Source organism: Clinocottus analis, unplaced genomic scaffold (assembly GCF_023055335.1).
Source record: "Clinocottus analis isolate CAN_PGR_092001 unplaced genomic scaffold, fCliAna1.0.p SCAF_5, whole genome shotgun sequence".
In the NCBI taxonomy this organism is placed as follows: domain Eukaryota; kingdom Metazoa; phylum Chordata; class Actinopteri; order Perciformes; family Cottidae; genus Clinocottus; species Clinocottus analis.
Genome location: NW_027176207.1, coordinates 11318157 through 11340484, shown reverse-complemented (window position 1 = coordinate 11340484; position 22328 = coordinate 11318157). Strand labels below are relative to the sequence as shown.

General features: G+C 39.7%; 1 protein-coding gene across 2 annotated transcripts; it reads left to right on the top strand.

Annotated features, from left to right (window-relative positions):
• The first annotated feature begins 1903 nt into the window (after window positions 1-1903).
• Window positions 1904-18150, top strand: LOC137802206 (periostin-like). 2 transcript variants are annotated; one of them, XM_068599887.1, is made up of 24 exons: window positions 1904-2022; window positions 2624-2722; window positions 6317-6381; window positions 6503-6660; window positions 6749-6913; window positions 7357-7503; window positions 7621-7762; window positions 8746-8958; window positions 9073-9207; window positions 9430-9578; window positions 10099-10235; window positions 10902-11032; window positions 11126-11256; window positions 12237-12339; window positions 12428-12495; window positions 12588-12633; window positions 12711-12743; window positions 13821-14137; window positions 14273-14312; window positions 14437-14472; window positions 16784-16828; window positions 17056-17142; window positions 17235-17270; window positions 17572-18150. In XM_068599887.1, the coding sequence occupies exons 1-24, from the start codon at window positions 1904-1906 to the stop codon at window positions 17628-17630; spliced, it is 2661 nt and encodes an 886-aa protein (XP_068455988.1). In that variant the 3' UTR covers window positions 17631-18150. The 2 variants fall into 2 exon arrangements, with proteins under 2 accessions (XP_068455988.1, XP_068455987.1); XM_068599886.1 differs by lacking the exon at window positions 16784-16828 and having other exon boundaries at window positions 13821-14312.
• Window positions 18151-22328: the final 4178 nt, after the last annotated feature.

Below are 22328 nucleotides of genomic sequence, written 5' to 3'. Positions count from 1 at the left end.
TGTAAAAGCAGACATGTCATATGTTATACAAGTCCTTGTGAGAAAGGAAAAGACCAACGTAAACGTTTGTTTTTCCTGTTGTAACATAGAGTTGTAACATGTGTAATGCAAGCTGCAGAAGACTCACACAATGCTGCACTGACATGTTCTCACCACTAGGCGGAGGTATCATTATAGGGTTGAAGATCCTGCTCACTGCTTCCTCTCTGCCAATATCGCTCTGCAGGATCTGAGATCCAAAATAACCACCTGCAGCCTGGAGAGGACTGCGGTGCAGTTCTCTGGGAAGAAACCGCTCAACAGGATTGAAATTAATTTTTAAAGGTTTGCCTAAGAGAATGGAAAGCTGACAGAACAAAGACAAAGGAAAGAGAGGCATTCAATTTACTTTTAACTTTAATCTAAGTGACAATCGTTGTTTGTGTGTGTTTGTGTGCATGTGGGGAGGGATCTGGGAGTTGAAAGGAAAAGGAAATCAATATGGTTTAAATTACTGTAAATTCCGCCGGATGAGGAGTTTATCCAAAATGCTGAGATAGCATCACAGACAGGAAGTTGTCTCCAAGTGATGATGCCCTGATGGAGTCAGCTCAGCCTGCTGCAGGCTGCTGTCCTCCCTGGGATCAGAGGAGTCATACCGTTGTAGGAAGACTAAGTAAAATGTGATGTGCTGTGGGGATTTCAGTTAACTATTCGAAGAAGGCAATCTTAATTTCTTCACTCTGTTCATTATTTTTGACCAAGGATACCTCAGTGAAAATGTTCTTATATTTGCTTTACTGCATTATAAGCATTTAATATGAGAATATATACGTGTTGCCTTCTGTGTGTGTTTCCCCAGTTTAGGTGCATATGTGTTCATGCTCGCAAGTCAAGACCGTGCATGACGACTTCCAGGAGCTTTTTCCATCATGGACGTTCCCTTTTAAACAGTATCAGTTCTGGCTTTAACACAGGAGATGGAGACAGCTGTAAAATTTTGGATCGGGAAAGAAGCTGATGAACGATCAACATGACAGCAGGGAGGATGAAGGGGATAAAAGTGGAGCCTGAGCGCCAATGGGAGTTCAGGGGAGGAAAGGTTGGTGGAAATGATAAATCCACATCGTAAAGGTAATGAGGAGAGCGGTATCCCAGAGGAAGGATGGTCAAAATACAGTAAGGCCTCCGTCAAGCAAAGTGTAAACCCATTATCTACTCAAATATATCACCATGGGTCTTTGAGTTTGATTTACAGCCATATTTTATGGCCTATTAAAAACATTTCAGTCAATTTAATTCACATATGTCGGTGCTGGATTTCAGAGGTGTGCTTTCTGCCCACGTGTGTGTTTGAGAAAAATAATTACTTTTAATAATTCATTGTCTTACGTGTTTGTTTGTTTTTTACCGTGATAGGGACTCCAAGTGTGTTCCCCTCTCAAAATACTCTGTCAATCAAAAGAGCAGAGGTCGAATCATAATATACTCTTAAACAACCATCAATCCACAGACGGGATATTAATCTTTCCTCATAGAGTGTTGAACGATGTAAAATTTGAGCTGCAGGGTGTCCTCGGTGCTCTGGGATGTGATGGTAATGCAATTCATGAGAAATCCATGTGCAGAAACGTGAGGGAGGGAGTGACAATAAGCCTGAGTCAAAGTAGGAGGAAGGGTTTTGGAAGAGTGTATGTGGGTGAGACCAGGATGTAATGGTATGGAAAAGACTGTGAGGGAGTAAAAAAGAGTGGGTGGGTATGGGTGTGTGTTAGGGAGTTGGTATAAAGGCTTCCTCTCTGACTCAGACTCACATATCTCCCGTGTATTTTTTTCAGGGTGTCCGTGTGTGCGTGTGTTTATAAGACAACCGGAGTGTGTGTGTGTGTGTGTTTGTGCCCTAGAGGACCGATTCCTCCCCAGGATGCATCAGCTGCTCGTGGTGACCTCAGTGCTGGTGGCACTCTGCTCTCTTGGGAGTGTGGATACTTCCGCTTATGACAAGATAGTCACCCACAGTCGCATTCGGGCCAGGAAAGAAGGGTAAGGAGATAGGACATAGGGGACAGCGAGGGTGGGATTGTAAGACTCTTTTAAGAGAAGTGACAAATGCCAAACATAGACAACAGTGCAGCAGCTTTTAAAAATCAGCAGGTAATAACCCTGGTGCACTTTCTTGCATTTGTATGTAGAACAAATATTTGCACAGTAAGTAGTCATATTAGTAGTAAGCCGACCGCCGACATGTACCCATATGAAGATGTAAGACTGATTTTATATCCGTGCTATGTTTTAAGGTGTTTTGTTTTATTATCACAAAGAGCACTCGGTCATGAGTTGAGACACAGGTCAGACATATTGATCAAATTTTGATTCATATATGATGAATATATGCTATAATGCTATAATGGAAAATAAAATATTGTCTGGTACATTTATTATTCATTCTTCGGCTGTAAATAATGTACCCATTGAATTTTAATCTGAGTTGACATTTTTCATTTAAATTGAAAGGAATTATCTTTCATTGCTTTCTGAAATGAACCGTAACCCTAGACCAAACAAGGTTAAGGTTTAGTAAATTACAGCAATCTTCCTTCTTCTCCTTACCTGTCTCTCCCTTCTCCCCTCCCATCTCTTACAGACCCAATGTGTGCGCCCTGCAACAGGTCCTGGGCTCTAAAAAGAAGTACTTCAGCACATGTAGGAACTGGTACAAAGGCTCCATCTGTGGCAAGAAGACGTAAGTCTTGACCAAATGAGTGAATGGATATAATTGCTACGAGATGTGTCTGGATTTTCTTTTCTTTTTTATGAATTTCTTTTGCACTGAACTCAAATGACCTCAAAAGTGCAAAACAGTCCCAGTTTCCACACATTCTTCACATAGGAATATTTAAAAAATGTTCAAACAAGTCAGATAATACGTGTGGATTTAATACCTGCGTTTAACGGCCCTTTCTTTTTGAACAGCAGAGGTCAGCTCTGTGTGAGTAGTGTCCGTCTCCTTCAAGTCATCTTAACACATAGAGTCTCACTTTCTTCTTCTCTGAGGGTCCATGATGATGACGATGATGAAGATTGAGCATTTAAATTGCATACATTTGAAGGAGTCTTCCTATATATTCAGAATGTATATGTGTCCCCATCAGACCCTCTCCACTCTCATGTTTGAACATGCTGTGTAGCCTGCGGGCCGGGGATCACTCTACTGTGAGTCCATTGATGGCGTTAACTCTGCTTGACAGTAATTGATGCCGCACTTACTCTCTGACACAGTTCAGGTGCTCACGAAAAATGTGTGTACCGTTTGGCAAAATTGTGGATATATTGAAGCTCTAGTTCCACCAAATTTGGATTCCTGGCATGTGTCGTGTACTCGTGATTAGTGCTGCATGTGTGCATGCATGAGTGTGTGTATGTGTCTCATACTGAGTTTTCAAAACTCTTTATTCTGAGGGAAATTAACCATATTTGTTTAAACTGATAGTTTAAGGGAAACATGTTCTGTATCACTGCAGAGGTGATAGCTGCTTCAGAACTCATAATAAACTGCGAAAAATATATTTTTCCTCTATGACAAATATAATTACGCGAAAACGTGGGATTACAAGCAAAAGAGTACAGTGCATAAAAGCTTTAGATATTTAGGCTTCTGCAGGATGTATAACATCAGAGGGCCTGTTGCTGATGGATTTATGTCAGTGTCATATTTTCCTGTGCCATGACGTGCTGAATGAGTAGCTATTACGGCAACAAAAAAAAAAGGAAATATAGCCGTCAATGTGTTGATGGAGTGTAAGGCTCGGCTGGAGTACACACACATGCACATACGCACACCTTCTTTTAATGGTAGCGATGGACTCTATACTGAGATAATAATTATGTTCTTCATATACAGGGCTTAAAACAAGTTTAAGTACAATGGTTTGGTATAACAATTATGTACATTTTTTGGTAAGCAAACAAATAAAGATTATAAAAAAAACAATGAACGAAACCAAAAAAAAACAAGCAAAGCCAGCAAAATGTTGCTTTCCTCCTCCTCCCTCTGTCTGTGGTCACAGTGAGGACATTGTTCAGAAGCAGTGGAGGAAATCCATCCAGCTGTGACGATGTCTGAGCTGGATTTGGTGTTGATGAGAGATTAGGAATGAATGTTTTAGTCTATAGCATGGATATGTGGATGCTCCAGTGTACAATGCAAGCTAGTGCGCTAATACAATCCTGTTCACACAAGTCGTGAGGGTGCAGCAGTTGAGGTAATCGTCTCTTAGAAACCACAATCACAAGAAACAAATTACACTGGTGTGAATTTAACATGCCCTTTGTTTTTTTTTTAATGTTCTACACATGTTAAATTATACCAAAGGGCTTTCTTAATGCCTTCATTTCCACAAAGGTCAGGTGGTAGCGATTTTCTTCAAAGTATTGTTTTGTAGCTGGCAACACCCCGTGCAGGGAGGACAAGGGCTCAATTTGTGGTCAAACCATAACGGTGTCAGATAAGTCCATTTCCATGCATAAAAAGAGAACATGTTGTCAAGTATTCAGGAAGTCAGTGACACTGCAGAAAAAAAAAATCCCTTAATGAGGACACAAGAGACACTGTTGATTGTCAATTACATAACAGGGAAAAAACTCTAATGATTTCATCTGATGCCAAACAACCCCACCTAGTGTTTCTGTGTGAGTACACTACGTGTATGTGTCATTGTGTGTGTATTCATGCCCTGTGTTTCCACAACTGCTCATCTGGAAGCCACATCACACTAGTTACTGCGGTGACACTGCCAAAAGCCTGGTTTGCAGTGAGCTGGCATACTGCATCCATTATCCTGTCACACCGCAGCCGGGGAGCAATGACTTCATAGCTTCCTGACAACCAGCTGTACATGTATGCGTCGTCAAACAATTAGTGTCAACGCAGAGAATTGTTGCTGTATAAGTGACATGGCTGTGTGCACAACAATTGCACATTCACCATTCACTATTCAACATTATCATTGGACACAACATAAAGACAGAAATGTTAATTAGAGTGTTAAAAAGTGGATGAGCGGTTTGCCAAATCATGTGAGTCATTTAAGGGAGTTGAAGGGAGAAAGTGAATGATGTTGCAAGTGTGCGTGAGCGTGCGTGTACGTGTGCGTGTGTGTGTGTGATAGTCTATGAAGTGGTTATGAAGGGAGTATTTTTCTCTTGCATAATATATCACTGTTCAATTTCTGAAAGGAAAACAAACAGTTTCTTGTTTTGAACCCTACAGAGAGAGCCGAGAGTTCATATAGAAAGTGTTTCCATGGGAAAACAGAAAGCAGGAAACCTTAAAACTCCACCTCAAACCTCTTTAGCAAATACAGAAAGCTCCAACTGGAACTAATCAAGTCATTTTGAGTTAAAATCCAATTAAACTTATTCTAGCATTTGGGAACTCCATTGCCGTTTCTCTGGTGGATCATCGTCCAGTGTTGACTCACAGATAGTTTTTTTGCATTTTGGAAGATGTGTGTTCGCCTGGGATTGCTCCAAATCAAATGTCTAAATGTTTAATTACCGTTCACGGTTGATTTTCAGTAAAACTTGACTTCAAAAACATAATTTATTCTTTCATTAAACATGAATTTTACAGAATAGTCACTTGTGGCTCACACTGTCAGTTTTCTCTCACCTCATTATGTCGTTCATAACGTTTCAATAAAATGCAGCATAATAAATGCACCAGACGACTGCTTGAAAGGCTTGGGTCTGCTGCACAGCTCCTTTTAGTGTTAGGAGGTCCACTCGGCTCCGTGCCAGCAACTTTCTACTCTGAGATCTGTTTTCACAAAGTTCAGATGCTGCTCCTTCCACCCTAAAGCCTCAATCTATCGCATGCTTACAATATCTGACTGTATATCAAGAGTCAGTTTTTCTTGGAGACTTCCTTGGGAATTAGATTAAAGTGCAGCTGAGGGCACCAGACACCCTGTCTGGTGTTCATGTTGACATTCACATCTCCCTTTGGGGATGTTTTGTTTTTCATTGGCTGGGTTTATTGAGTCCATTCCAGCTTTTCTCTGTGATTGTCCTGCTGGGAGTTGTCCACACTTTGTGTGTTTAATGAACCTCTTTGATGTTATTGGTGTTTTTCTCGTCTTTTTTATTCTCCTTGACTTGCTTGCTTTTTTGGATGTTTTTCTTATGGCGTTACTTTTTTTTTGCTTTGACTTTTAAATGTGCTTTGTTCACAGTTTGTACATGAAAACCATTCATTTATGTTTAATAAGCTCAGGTAATCTATTGTATCTAACATATATATCTAAATATATATATATATTTTTTTTTTTTCCGGAAGTCTGGTCCTTTATGAATGCTGTCCTGGGTACATCAAGCTGGAGGGTATGAGAGGATGCCCTGCAGGTAAGTGGCTCTCACTACTTATTGTTTTTGGTCTTCCTTTCTGGTAAATTTAAAATTTGGATTTACCCGTACTAGAGACTGTCTGTTTCTAAGTAGGAACAATGTATTTGCTTCCCCTCAGTGGCTCCCATTGACCATGTCTATGGTACGCTGGGGCTCATAAAGGCTACGACAACACAGCAATACTCTGACATCTCCAAGCTGAGAGAGGAAATTGAAGGCAAAGGCTCCTTTACCATGTTTGCACCTAGCAATGAGGCCTGGGATCTGGTAGAATCTGTAAGTGGATGAAAGGTTTCAAACTTTTCTAGCGAATACAAATAAATGCAATAATTACTCACACTTGCTGCTGTTGTGATTTCCCTAGACTGTACGCTCTGCACTGGTGAGCAACGTGAACATCGAGCTGTACAACGCTCTTCACTTCCATATGGTGAACCGCCGGATTTTGACAAAAGACATGAAGAACGACATGACTTTCACTTCAATGTACAACGACCTGGGGCTCTACGTCAACCACTACTCAAATGGGGTCAGTTTGAATGAATGAAATGAATGAATGAATGAAAAGTACTTTATTAATCTCCAAGGAGAAATTTTTTGTCGTACTAGCAGCATCCCAATGCCGTAAACTAAGTTAAACACACAGATGATAAAATAAAATAAATAATAACAGGAACAGCGGGTAACAGATGTATGCATAAGTAAGAAATAAGTATAAACATATATATACACATACATGCAAGCAAGCGGAATGGATACACATATATATATATATACATACACCCGCACACATATACATACACACATACATACATATCTACATATGCATATATACACACATACATACATATACACATACACAGTTTGTTGATGTGTACAATATTGCAAGAACACATGATGGAATTATGTCTATAAAAGACTTCTGACCCTGATGATGATCTTGCCTTAATAACACTTTTCCCCTCTGTGAAGATTGTGACAGTGAACTGTGCCAGAATCATCCATGGTAATCAGGTGTCCACAAATGGTGTGGTGCATGTCATTGATCGGGTCATCAGCAGTGTTGGCAACAACATCAAGGAAGTCCTGGATGTCACCGATGAGCTCAGCACCTTCAGAGTAAGTAATATAAAAAGCACTCTCAGTTGAAAATGTACAGGAAGGGGAATGTGTGTAAAAGATTGTGTATATCTCAGAATGACAAAATGTGAGACACACTGTCTTCTTGCTACCCAGGATGCAGTAGTGGGTTCTGAAATGATGGACAAGCTGGACCAGCCTGGCCACTATACCCTGTTTGCTCCTACGAACGAAGCCTTTGACAAATTGAGCCCAGGCTACCTGGAGCGCATCATGGGAGACAAGGATGTAATTGCAGGTACATTGTACATAAGACACACTAATGATGACATAAACTGCTAACATACAATACTCTGGTTAAATATTTTTGCTGTAGCTTATGTTAGCTGACCAGATAGTCAGTTCAGACTGAAATATCTCAACATCAACCAGATAGATCGGCACACAATGCTGTACATTCATACAAGTAATGTCGTTTAGGATTTTTAGTTAAAACATCTTAACAAATATTGGATGAAATGCCATGACATTCGGTGCAGACATCTATGTCCTCAGGATGAATTGTTAATGCTTAATGCATGCAAACAGGTTAATGTCAAAACTACTGAAACCATCCTCCAAAACATTTCTGCAAATTCCTACCAAAAAGCAAACTTAGTTCTCGAGCATAAAGAGTAGACACACACTCACAAAAAAAGCAAACCACACAATGAAAGCAAGAAATTCACGTCTCCACAATTGCAGCTTATCTGCTTATCTGCTGAGTCACTGGCATGCCAGGAACATCAATTAGCACTAAACAGTTTGCGGTGTTCTCAGTAAGTGGCTCCTTCAGGGGACACAATATAACCTCAGATAAATTCACAGACACTTGGCAAACAGGCTTTACTGACCAACCATTGAAGAACAGCCTTCAAAATAACGATGATATGGAGCCATGTGTGTTGGTCTAAAAGGGAAGTGAACAGAGATCATTTTTCGTGGATTTGGAATGGTTTTCATAATGGAATTGTTTGCTTTCGCAGGCCAGACATTGCTGATTTTAACAGTTGGACTCAGTCGGAGGCGTAATCCAATATGTAAATGTTAACAAAAGTGTCTAAATATTTCTAAAAGAGCTGAAAGAACGTGTCTGTCCGTGTTCATGTAAGAATCACAACTGTACACCTCGCGTAAAACAAGCAGATTACAAAAATAATTACAGGCAACTTAGAAAGTGTTAAAATATCAGGACTTCTTCTGTTAAACACGGTCTTTCCCTCTCACACTTCGACCCACCAGCCCTGGTGAAATACCACCTGTTGAACAGTGTCCAGTGTTCAGAAGCAATCATGGCAGGGTCAGTGTACGAGACCGCAGAGGGCAACACCATAGAGATCGGCTGCGATGGCGACAGTTTGACAGTCAATGGAATCAAGATGGTGCTGAAGAAGGACATCGTCACCACTAATGGCGTCATCCACTTCATCGACCAGGTGCTCATCCCTGACTCAGGTAAAACAGATCTTGAATAATCTCCCTCAGCAAATATTAACATGTGTTCAAATCATTTGGCTAACTTGTTCCTCTGTGATCACAAACATGTTATGTTTATGTGATTCATGTCAGCCAAGGAAGGGATCGAGCTGATGGGAGACTCCCAGAGCACTTTTAACGACATGGTGTCTGAACTGGGCTTAGCGTCTGCCCTTGGTCCAAAGAAAGAGTATACACTCCTTGCTCCTGTCAATGCTGCCTTCACAAGTGAGTTGATCTCCACACAGGTTCTTGTAGGTTGCACAGGGGTTCAGAGGATTGACCTTCAGCAAGAATGTGAAAGAACTTTTTTTTTTTCAAGGATTCAAAATATACTTACTCATTTTAGACTTTTCACTTAAACTTGTTTAGGCAAGAAATGTTTAATGAGTGGCATGTAAGATTACCCGGGTCATTTTAAATTTCTCTAAACTCTTCTCTGTTTGTCAGCTGAGGTGATGTCAACAGAGCAGAGCCTGCTCAAATTCATTTTGGAAAACCACATCTTGAAGCTGAAGATTACACTGAGTGAGCTCTACAATGGACAGCTGCTGGAAACACTGGCTGGACAACTGCTCCGAGTCTTCATTTACCGCACTGTGAGCACTACCTCTGTGTTTATGTGTGTTTATGTTTGTGTTTAGGTTTGTGTTTGGTTTGTGTGTGTGTGTGTGTGTGTGTGTGTATCTGTGTGCATGCGTGCGTGCATGTGTGTGTGTGTATTTTTATTTTGAAAGTCAAACAAAGTTGGAAAGGAACAGGAAAATACGATAAATGATAAGTTATGGAAAGACAATGGAGAGGGCCGGCTTCCATATTGGAAATCTGAAAGTCCTTTCTGGGCCCCTAACTAAGTGTTAACATGATTTGGCAATCTTTCAATTGAAAGCAAATGCAATAAACAGCTAATTAGTCCAGCACTTGGTAGATGAAGTATGTTTCTGCTCTGGTGGTTCAGATATTAGAAACATCTGGGTTTTATTCCCTCACAGACACTTTTGTGTTTTTGATTGATTGCAATCAAACCGTACAGAGTAACAAACTCCCTCCCCGAAGCTAAATAGTTAACCCCTTTTGTACAGTGACTTTTTGTCTCTGAATGTTCTTCTTCTTTGTTAGGCTGTGTGTATAGAAAATGCATGCATGGTGCGTGGCAGCAAGGAGGGAAGCAAAAGTGCCCTCCATGTTATGAGGACTATCATCAAACCGGCTGAGAAAACAATCTACGAGCTCCTGATTGCCGACGGACGGTTTAAGTAAGAACTTCACCTTATTTGTACAGATGTTTTTGTATTTGTTTTGAATGTAATTATTGTTTATTTGTTGTTGTTGTGTATACATATTTATTCATTCCTGACAATACAATTTGCATTTAGGAGTTCCAATGCCTCATCATCCACATTTCACATGTTCTGACTCCAGTTCAGGCTGATGACGAATCAGATGAAGAAGCAGATGTTTGAATGGGACCACACACGTATCATTCAATTCAAAACTGAACTCAATCACTTTTCCATAAACATAATCATCCTGTCTAAAATGAGAAACACCCTACCGGTTTTCGTCTCAAACGCATAAAATCTGGTCTCTTCCGTGCCCGGGACCCATTATAGCCAGAGCTGTTCTTTTCCTTGCAGAGAAAGTTGATGTCTTGACTGGTTTGAGTTTGTTAAGCCTGAAACACGGTAGTTCACCATGATGTTGAACTGAAATTGACAACAGAACTGGCACAAAATGTCTAATTGTATTTTTTTGTTGCTGCCATTGTGGATTTTAAAACATTAATGTTATTCCAAGAACCCAAAAGAGTAAAAATGCATTCTGCACATGTAGGCTTAATTTCATTCTGACAGTCCCGTACTGTATAGCAATTTTGTTAATTGACTTTCTTCTTTCTATTTTTTTTTTTTTTACAAATGAAGGATTTTCCTGTCGCTGATGGAGACAGCAGGTCTGACTGATCTGCTCAAGCAGGAAGGCTCCTACACCATCTTTGCACCAACTGACGATGCCTTTGCTGACCTCAGTAGAGAGGATTTTGCTCTACTCAAAAGTGAGTACTCTACTGAAATGTATTGCTGTCAAGCTTTTACTGATGGTTGCTAGCTCTCAATATGTAAATTGTGCCTTTTGCTGTCATTGACAGAGGATCTGAATGCTCTGAGGGTCATTCTGCTGTACCACTTCAGTAATGGCATCTTCATCAATGGAGGATTAGAGGGAGGAGTTACCAATCTGCTCAAAACCCTCCAGGGCAATAACCTGCAAGTTATGTCTGTATGTACAATCCATCACTTGAGTGTGTATTTCTGTCCAGAGAATCAAAGAGACAAGAGACAGTTTCCTGAATCAGTCATTTAACAGTCATACAGGGATAAATCACTTGTAGATTGCATCAGCACAAAATACCAAGCACATTAAGAGTGTTGTGTTTTGAATAAGATTTGGAACCATGATTACACCCCATAAACTATAGCTAGCATTCGATTCCTGCCCACATTTTAATTTTTTTAATTTATTTTTTTTAATTACCACACATTTTTGGTTTTCTCAAAGACTCCATTGTAAAACTCAACCCTAATCTTTCCCCACGTTCTCATTTAAGCAATATAGCATCAAAGAGCCGGCACTTATCTATTACTTCAAAGCAGGATATCTCTGGAGAAAGGCCAGAAGTAATAAATCCTGGCTTTCTGTCGGTTCCATCAACGCCCACTCTCAGTATTCATCCACCACTCTCCACCTCCTACTCCAATGTCCTCCACTGGCAATTTTTCTCTGTCTGCTTTGCTCTTTCTCTTCAGTCTTCACCTCAGTTTTATTGTCATTTCACCAATTACCTCAATTTTGCTTTCCCTCTTTCTCCTATCGAGTTGCCAAGGACTTTTTTGATGGACACAGGAAAGCTTATTTGAGATAATTCTCCATGGGGACAGGAATTCATTTAAGCAGGAGGTTTTTAAAAACCTGTTCTGGCACGAGTTGGTGGCTAAGAGAGAGCAATAGGAAAGCATAACCTACTGACTCATGTCCAACTTCAATCACCTACACCTTAAATTTCTGAAAATTAGGAAGCTCACTTCCGACAGAACAGCACACTGCTTTGGACCTGATGTCAAAACCTCTCATGTTAACTGTTGCATAAAATTGTACGTCTTTAAATTCGGAAATTCTTTTGAAGAAGTAAATGAAAAAAGTGTTTAATAATACCCTTAAAAATAGATGTGAATATGGTGTTTTTTTTCTGTTTTCGATAGGTAAACAACTCTATCCTTGTCAATTCTGTGGATGTGCCAGACAGTGACCTGATGGCAACAAATGGTGTGATCCATGTGGTGAAGAACGTTCTCTATCCTGCGGGTGAGAACACTGAACATTATTATGCAGTGTACACTGTGCTGGGATGGATTACGCGGTTTGCGATTTTGATAATGTATGTTATTTACAGATCTTCCTGTGGGCCGCCAGGACCTCCTGGTCCTCCTGAGGAAGCTGATTAAGTACATCCAGATAAAGGTAGATAGTATACACAGTCTTGATATGCATCGATCAATGTGCATTGTCATTATTTTGTTTCTGCCTTTCATCTTATGCTTTTTGTTTTTCAGTATATTTCTGGATTTTCTTATCATGAGATCCCACTGACGTTCATCAGTAAGTCTCTTTAGCAATCATGACGTGTGAATATAATTGCATTTGCTACCAATTAAAACTACTTGCGTACTTCACAGGAAAGATCATCACAACTACACGTGTTGAAACAGGTAAGACCCCTATTAACTACATGATTAAACGTTTTTAATCTGTCATGCTCATTCAATAGCCTATATTATCAGATGATCGCATGACTGCCTTTGGAACCAGCTCATGTCCTTTGTTAAAAAAATGAGCATCTGTTCTTGAGTTGAAATCCAATCTGAAGCAAATTACCTGCATGTCTTCAGGCCTCTTCCATAGTTGTTCCACTGATTATCCACTCTCGCACAAAACCTCCTGGACCTCTTGGCATATTTAATCAGCTCCTTCAGGGATGAGGTAATTAGGCTGTCAAAGCACAACGGAGTCAGAGACCATAGAGGACCCTTGGATGATGCTCTTTAAATTGGACATAGTCCAGTGCACTTTCACACAGATGGGAGACTTCCTATATTGGGTAACATAGGAGAGATAAAGTCCAATTTTGCAACAGTATTCAGGCACATGACATGGAGCTGAAGTTCTGGTCCTCAAGGGCATTTAATGCTAAACTTAAGTGATTCATCTTTGTAAAGCAAATAAACTATTCCTCATAATATTAGGTTTTAATTAAAATGACACAGTTTCCTCACTCACTTGTTCTACACACAACATACACACACCTACATACAAAAACACACACTTTGTTTGAAAGATGGATGTTAATCTGCCTCTGATATAAAGACAAATCTGTAGGCCTTCACCTCTTTATAACTCCTCGATATACTGCCACATTAAAAGATCATTGCTCAGAATCTTTTTTTTTTCTTTTGCATTATTTTAATCAGAATATTCTGATACACAAACTTTTAAATATTGTATAAATACTATTGTATAATATTGTATAAAATAAAGACACGTCTGTAATGTTCGTCTTCAAACACAACAAACCTATGAGAAAATGAAATCTATCCATCGCCATTAGCTCACTGCGTGTAACAGCAGCGTTTATTACAATGTAATCAAATAGCCTACACACACCAGTTTCTATTTGTTCTGCATGCTTTGATGACTTTACTTACTGGGAGAGTGTGTTTAAAAAAACAAAAAAAACTTTTTTCCGATCATTCTTAAAGTATATTCACATTACCGCTCCCTCTCTACAGTACCTGATGTAACAAAGGTGACCAGAGTCATTCAGGGAGAGCCAACTGTCACCAAGTACACCAGGGTCATTGAAGGAGAGCCGTCTTTCACCAAGCTCACCAGGGTCATTGAAGGAGAGCCGTCTGTCACCAAGCTCACCAGGGTCATTGAAGGAGAGCCGTCTGTCACCAAGCTGACCAGGGTCATTGAAGGAGAGCCGTCTGTCACCAAGCTGACCAGGGTCATTGAAGGAGAGCCGTCTGTCACCAAGTTCACCAGGGTCATTGAAGGAGAGCCTACCTTGACCAAGGTTACAAGAGTCATCGAGACAGAACCAGTCATCACTGAGGTGGTCATCAAGGGGGAGCCAGTGATCACCAAGGTGACCAGGGTCATTGAGGGAAACCTAACACATGTAACCAGAGTCATGGAGGTCGACCCGTCCTTCACACATTTAACCAGAGTCATTGAGGGAGACCCAACCATTACAAAGGTTACACGAGTTATCGAGGGTAAGTTCCTGAATGTTTAAATAATGTATATTGTAAGGGCAAATGATAGGTTGTTCAATCAAATTTGGACTTCGCAAAGGTTTTGACATAGATGTGATGACACAATATGATTTGTTTGACACAGGTGGAGATCTTCATAGAAATGGAAAAGGGATTACAGGTCAGTTTATCTGAATATGTTTATTCCTTTTGAAGAGCTAACATAGTCTAGATCAAAACACTTTCATGCATCTTCTAACAGCTTTTTTTAACAAATACATCTACGATCTGCTATGAATGAGACCTGCAGTGAAAGACCGGTCCGACATGCTTGCAGTCTAGACAACTGTAACTTTGAAAATGAAGCGACCAGTATGTTTCTAAGAGGAAACTATGAAAATGGCAGAAACAGCGCCAAGCAGGCAAACCTTGTTCCAAAACAAGAATGAATCTGGAGTTGGCTTTAATCTGCTGGCAAGCACCCTCATACTGTCCATGGTCAGAGGACGTGCACTTCTGGTGTGCCAAATAGGAGGGCCAACTACGCACAATTTGTAGATTGTTCAATTAATTTGGAAATCAAAAACATTTTTCCAATTTCAGAACTGTTAAACTCTACGCTACTAATTATTCATTTTAAATTCACAAGCAAAGTTGTTTTGGCTACCTATGTTGGTTTCCAGCTATTTCTTCATGTCTCAGACTAGCAGTCTGGCTTAGCATTAGTGGTGAAAAGAAGAACCAAAAACCCCTGTAGGTTACATCTTGCTCTGCTTTAGCTGGCTACTGCTAAGAGCCAACGTGTCTGTTGCTGCCAGAGGCTGTCTTTTCATCTTCTTAACTTCTTGTAACCATTATTGGTTCATAAGCAATTGCTGTACAAACAGAAAACAACACAGGGACTCATCAAAGCGTGGCAATGATGACTGTAATTATCTATACATGTGTACAGCTAAATCTAAAGTCTCAAAGGTTAAATGTACCAGGATCAAGCAGACAAGAACGTAAACCTCGACATGTTAAATCATTTAAAAATGGTTGACTATGATTACATTCACTGTTCCATATTATTATTCTAGACATGCACCGCATCACAGTGAGCCATTAAGTTGGTCTGGCTGGAGCAGTTGTGTTTTTTTCTTGCTGCTGTAATGTGGGGAGAAACACAAATGGTCTGTAATAATAGTTTTCAATAATGGAAAACAAGACATATTTTAAAAAGAGAACACTTTGTTCCTTACGACTAGCTTTGCCCAGTCACAATTTAAACATCACAAGTTAATTCTGGTTCATGTTTGTCGGCTCAGTGTTGATGCTTCAGAGGAAGGATGTTGATTTGACTTTTCTGGTTATGCTCACATCACAACATACAGATGAAGCCAAGGTCTTTCACTACCCACGATGCACCATAATTTGGGTCTCCATCCATCCCACCATTTATCCATCTGATTTCATCCCTCTGTCATTGTTCTTGTCTCTCAGGCAAAAATATGTGCAGCAAGAATATGGAAAATTTGGGTTCCTTTGAAAATGATCTGCATGGTTACATTCCCTTTGTGTCAATGAGTCCCAACGAGTTTTTTTCCTATATACCACTTCACACAACAAAAAACTATACAGGCAGAGAATGTCTAAGTGTCAACTACATATAAACTATTCAGACCCAAAATTGAATGCTAACACTTAATTAAACGTTGTTGCTAGCCCTGTTCCGTGACCAACATATAGCGTTAGCATGTCCATATCAGCTACATTACCAAATCAATCGTATCTCAGCTCCTCTACAATTTCATGCCATATATGGTCCTCAATTTGGTTGTTGAGGTATTTTTTTGTGGTGTTTGTCGTACATTATTGGGTGTTAAGAAGGAGACTATACATTGTCCGGAAGGCACATTATTCCGAAACCCCAATAGTCTGAAAAATGTCAAATCAAACTGAGCGCTCATTTGTCCGACAGTTTGCTAACCCAAACCTCCCATCGTTCCGAAAATCTATTGTGCCGAAAAATACACAGTCTACTTGCAATAATCAGCAGTGAATGGTTAATTATCATGCAGAATGGCGGTGCTATTTTTTATGGTATCAGTGGAAACATGGAATTTGATCTCCGTCTAAATATTTTTTGCCACTCACAAATATTTTTTAAGGGTGTGTAAGCGTTCAAATCTATTATATTCATAGCTGTGCGCATTTTTCCAATGAAAATCTATACTTTGTAGGAAATGGCTTTTATGGTACCCAGCTCAGACCTTTCGGCCAATAGCAGGTGTGGGTGCAGGTGAGCTTCAAGCTAAAACGGCTTCACAAGTGTCTTGCAGCTTAGTTTGTGGGCTAAGAATGTGTGTACGTGTTCATAAATACTGCACAAACATGCTTAACTGTGTTGGCGGTGGCGGAGGAGGTGTTTTCCGGGGTGTATGTACCTGTCAGTCTGTCGTTGCTAAGTCGTTTGATGACTTTCAACACCCTTCTCCGCTGCCGGTCCGAAGGTGGAACCAGATACCCCACGGCGAATGAGCCTCTTATCATTGAGGGTAGGATCTCCTGACACAAACTCTTCATACCAAACAGGTTTCTTTCAAATGTTTGTCTTTTCCTCCCTGAAATAATCATATAATAATTCTGCATTCAGTTAGGCTAAATGGTTGCTTCAAGGTGGAAAAGAGAATGAAAAAAAAAGTAACTGATGTAACTCCATTCTTGATTTTATACGTTCAATTGTTCAGTATTTGTGATCTAATGTTTATGTTATGAACGTCAGGCCCGGACTTCTCTAAAATCACCACCATCCACGGCAACCCAAATCTGATCGATGAGGAATCGGCGAGAATTACCAAACTCATTCAAGGTGAATCATCATAAGTGTATCTAAACTGCTCGGATTTTAAATAGCACTTCCCTAAACGCAGTGATTGACTGTATTGTTTCTTTGTTTCACAGGGAAAGCTGGATTTGCTGCTGCCAGGCAAGCTCCAGGTGAGAGCACATAGTTGATGACACATTCATCAACGCCAATGTTGGATTGGACTAAAAAAGTTTGCCAAAAACCAAGTACATAATCAATGCTGGAAAATATCCACAGCCCAACTCTTTTTAACCAAAAAATGTCATTGTTGGATTTTACTTTCCCTCTTGTCACTTTTTTACTTTCCATTATCTGCCTTTGAATCCGTCCACCTACTCAACACGTCTGATACCTTTCCACCCTGACATGTTTATTTTGTCATTCATTCACATCTCCAATCTCCTCCATTAACTCTTAACTCCTCTTTTACAGCTGGCATGAGAAGGAGGAGAACAAAGCTGGTCAGGCGTCACCACAAGCCAAGGGAGTGAATCCAACAGAGAGAAAACACCTTCGGCTCAGCACAGAGACTGAATACATCTCCAGTGCTCCTGGTTTAATGTGTGAAAAGTTGTGCACCAGTAGGGAGAGCTCTAATCAATCTAGCTATTTCTTTTTCTAAACCACCAGTAAGAATGAATGTTTAATTTGACATCTGGACCATACTGTGTGTGATAGGCATGATGTGTAAAAGCAATGCAATGCAATTAAAATACCTTGTAAGTCATGTAAGTGTGCAAGGGAAATAAGGACTATTGCTGCGGGGTAGATGGTGTGTAAGGTAAAGGTATTTCCTACCACTAAGAGATTGTGTTTAAAGTGTTTTTTATTTGTATCCTTTCACTTTTTATATGTATGGCTTGGGAAGATTTTTGTATGCTTTTTATGGCGTTTGCATTCTGTACAATGAATGCATTTGAATATGACAAATGCAACAGTGCTACTATTAGATGCTGTTCTGAACCTCTGTAAATTATCACATGGTGATTAGAAAAATACAATAACATTTTATACAGTTTTCCGTCATTCTTTCACACTTCCATGACTGTTTTCACTCCACAAAATCAATATGTTTCACGCTGTTGAATGTGAGCCCGACCTCAGTGTGTCCCTGTACAACTGTTCTCATACACTGTCCGTAGCTCTACCTACAAAAGGTAATCCCCTAGAATTGTTTCATAGCCCACACAATGCATTTTTATGTAATTTACATAAGCATGAGCTAGGACAGGAGCAATAAGAGAGGAGGTCAAGGTGGATGTGAGAGTCTAAAAACACCTTTTATCTTTTACCATGGATGCAGTTGTTAACATAATCTTTGTACTTAAATAACTCTACTTCTGGAGTTCTTTTAACATGGGAATATGTGCCAAAAATGATGTGTAGCTCTGTTGTAAGATCCTTAAAAAGAGCTGTACTCTTTAAGGTCAGCAGCAGCAGTTTAGGGCAGTTGACAAGAGGGGAGTAGAAGTTTGCACAAGGACGGCTAACTTTACGTCACAGAGTGCTGATGAAAAGATAACAAAAAAAGGCCATGCTAGGACGTCAGTGATTGGACTGTGGTAAATTTGAGGTTGATAGTTTTGTCATTATGTGGTATTGAGTGTGGATTCATAAATATGCCTCTCAAAAATAATGTTCTGAGAAATAATGCTAGTTGTATAGAACATTTAGCTTTTATACGATGTATGTAAACATGCAAAAAGCAAACGGTTTGCTCTTCTTTGCCTCCAGTCAGTTACAAGACTCATCCCAGTCAGGACAGGAAACTAGTTGTAAATGCTTTCTGGTAGAGAGTTTGATTAGAAGATTGACACCACTCTAATATATCTCTGATAAGGTTACAGACAATTAGCTTAGCTTAGTCAACAGACTGGAAAAGATGAGATACCACTAGCATGCCACTGTCCAAGTGTACCAAACACTGTCTAATGTCATAATCAACTTGCAATTTGTAATTCTTTTCAAAAAGCAGACCAAGTATTTGCTGGCGCAACTGCTCAGAGTAAATAACTATTTAGACAACCAAGGCTGTAAGTGTGCTAGGCCTTGAAGCCGACTGGAGATAGTGGACAAACATTGGAATTACATATTCTGGGTCTGTCCTTGGGAGAGAGATATCTATAAATCTGCAGATAATCAGCAAGTAAATTAACTTCCCAAATATGAACACTTGAATAGTTGCCATAGCAAATCAGCGTTGAGAAGCTCCAAGGCGTCGTTACCACACTCCTGCCGTCACAGACGCATTCAACTGTCATCATGTCATCTCGCTCCAGGAGCCAGTCTTGGCCAAGTATGAACTCCACAGTCCCCCACAGAGCATACGAATAATAATGTAAAATATTACAATAGTACAATAAAATCAAAAATGGAAATCAACCTAATTAATACATTGATTATAAAGTCAGTAAGAATTTGTCTAACTTTTCTAAAAAAAAAAATTTTTTTAAATAAGTTTTTGAACAGTGCTTAATGAAAATACAAATATGATTATTCCTCTTGGTGACCTAACATGACCTTGTGACGTACAGTATGTATTTAGGGCCAAGTGGTTCTCTACTGCCACTAATTACCCCCATGATCACACATTTTGGACACATTTTACTACACTGTGTCCCCCTCCAGGACTTGACCCAAAGTCTTCGCGCACTCTTCCCTTCCATGCGCAGTGCCAGACAGCACTATGTGTGCAGTGCACCAAGTCCAAATTAAAACCAGCTGAACACAGCTATAAATCCGAAATTTATGGGGACTTTGTACTTTGACAGAAAACATTTCCAAACCACTCTAAATACGCCACTTCACACTCAGACAATGTGTTTGGATTTTGTATTCTTTTGCAAATTATGAAAAAAGATAGACGTGAGACTTTTGCACCGGCCGAAGCGATCTTATAATAAAAATAATCATCATTATTACATGTCTGCAGACATTTTATGTCCACACGAAGTAAATGATCTATATTTTAACTTAGCTTTGATAATTGTCATTGTGATTCGTTTACTGTGACAAATGGGTTAAATGATGAGCTCTATCTGGAAGAATTTCACATAGCTGATTTTCAAGACTCAACAGACAGCAACACGTGCAGACGCCCAGCCGAAGCAGAACGAGATTTGTTCAGATCAGTGGATCCATTTGTGCTTCTGGCTAGTAGTTCCCAAGAAAGCAATTCATGTGATCTGTGTGTCTGTGGAGAGAATGATGTCACGCCTTGCAGATGCGCTTTGAGTCACAAGCCAAAGAGGCTGTGTGTGTGTGTGTGCGTGTGTGTGTGTGTGTGTGTGTGTGTGTGTGTGTGTGTTGAATGACAAGAAAAAGGTACACACAGACCTAAGCTTTGAGACTAAAACACATGCTTGATTTTGTCATATTCCAGTAGAAAAGTGTCTGCGTGAAACTTACTTTATTACTTCTTCTCTTTTAGAGAATTAAGAGTGTCTCAACACAGGCTGCCAAGTCAAATAATGATACCTTTTGACATCCTAAATGATTTTAAGTGTGGAAAGTTTCGGTTGCCCACCTACGAAAGTGGACAAGGACAATGTATTTATTGGCCGTCTATACTGATACAAGGATAAGGCCAATAAATAAATGCTTCAGTTTAAGTCAAATCAGAGGTTTGATGCAATCCAGAGTCCATGCAAAATGAAGGCAAATACCACAGCAGCCACAGTCAATTTAAAAAGGTGCAGTAGCAACACTTTCTCTAAAACAATGAAATATGAGTGGATCATTTTTTCTCATTTCTCTGTATCTCTATTTCTATGATTAGGCAGTTGTCTGTTATTTTGCCAATCTACGCTATTATCCAGTTCAGTATTTAATAATGCAAATGGCTTTGCTTTGCCTGCATTCACAGTCCATATTTTCCTAAGACAGAACATGCACAGTGACATCATCCATTACCAACCATGATCACAGGCAGGATTTTCCAAAGAAATGGGGTGAAAATCAAAGAGAGCGAGGACAGGAAAAAAGAAAGTACAAGGGAGGGACAAAACACAGAGGGAGGAAAGCCGTGTGCTATCCAGTTGCTGATACCAGTGACAAGACAGACATGCAAAGCACCTGTTTTATGTTTGTGTGTCGGCTGTGTACTGCAGATGCTCGGGTGTCGGACTTTTTGTCTGGATTAGTTGAGGCATCATCCCTCGGGGTAAAAACAATGTGGAGAAATACATGTAGGCAAGTGAGCAATATGACTGCATTACATGTTGAGTTTCAGCTTTGTCCTTGAAATGTAAATTCTGAGACAATACAGTTCATTTGCCCGGACACATTTTTGCAAGACAATGAAGGTCTGTAAGTTTTTAACTGTTCTTTGTGACTTAAAAAGAGAAAACTGGAATGTTTGCTCAAGACATTGAAGACATTTGGCGATTACATTACCATTTTGTTGTTTAAATATAGACAGACTGATTTACATTCATCCGCTTAGCTTGTTTTACAATGTCATTAAAATATGATTTACACTCTATGTAGTTCTCAGTGGTTCTCAAACTTTTTCTGTCACGTCCCACTTTGGAGGAAGAAAGATTTTCAGGCCTCAACGCCCCAACGACATTGTTTGTAACAAACTGGTCCAGCTTTTTGTGACTTCTCCATCTGTGGTTTTTCAAATAATAGAATAAAGAAAATTGCAATCCCTTTCAAATAATCCAGATTGCTCCATCAGACAAAAGCTAATAACATGTGCAATCATTTTGTTAGTACAATGCAAATAAAGTTCTATTTGTGCTAAAGAAATGACTAATATTTGGCAAAAAAATACTTATTGTGGATGCAAATAACCTGTTTTTCACTTAATATATTTTCAGGATAATAACAACAACATTCAACCTGTGTAAAACTCAATGAGTGCAGATGTGTGAACATCAGGTTGTATCAGTGACTGCAGTGAGCTTTTAAACAGGGTTGTAGATTTAAAACGGCCGCTCTCAATTCATGCTCAATGTTGAGCTTAGTTCATTTGTTTTGAGGGACGCAGCAGCAGAAAAGCCGACCTTAAGGAGATTGTGACATAAACATTTCAAGTACAGGCTCTTGCTATGTATTTATTAATTATGTTTTATGTTTTTGTACTTTGTACTATGTAAAGTTATCATGTTCATGGGGAGAGTGTTCATCCTGACACTACAAGGTAGCCGGTTCATCTCTTTTTTCTCCCCATAGCTTCATGTTGA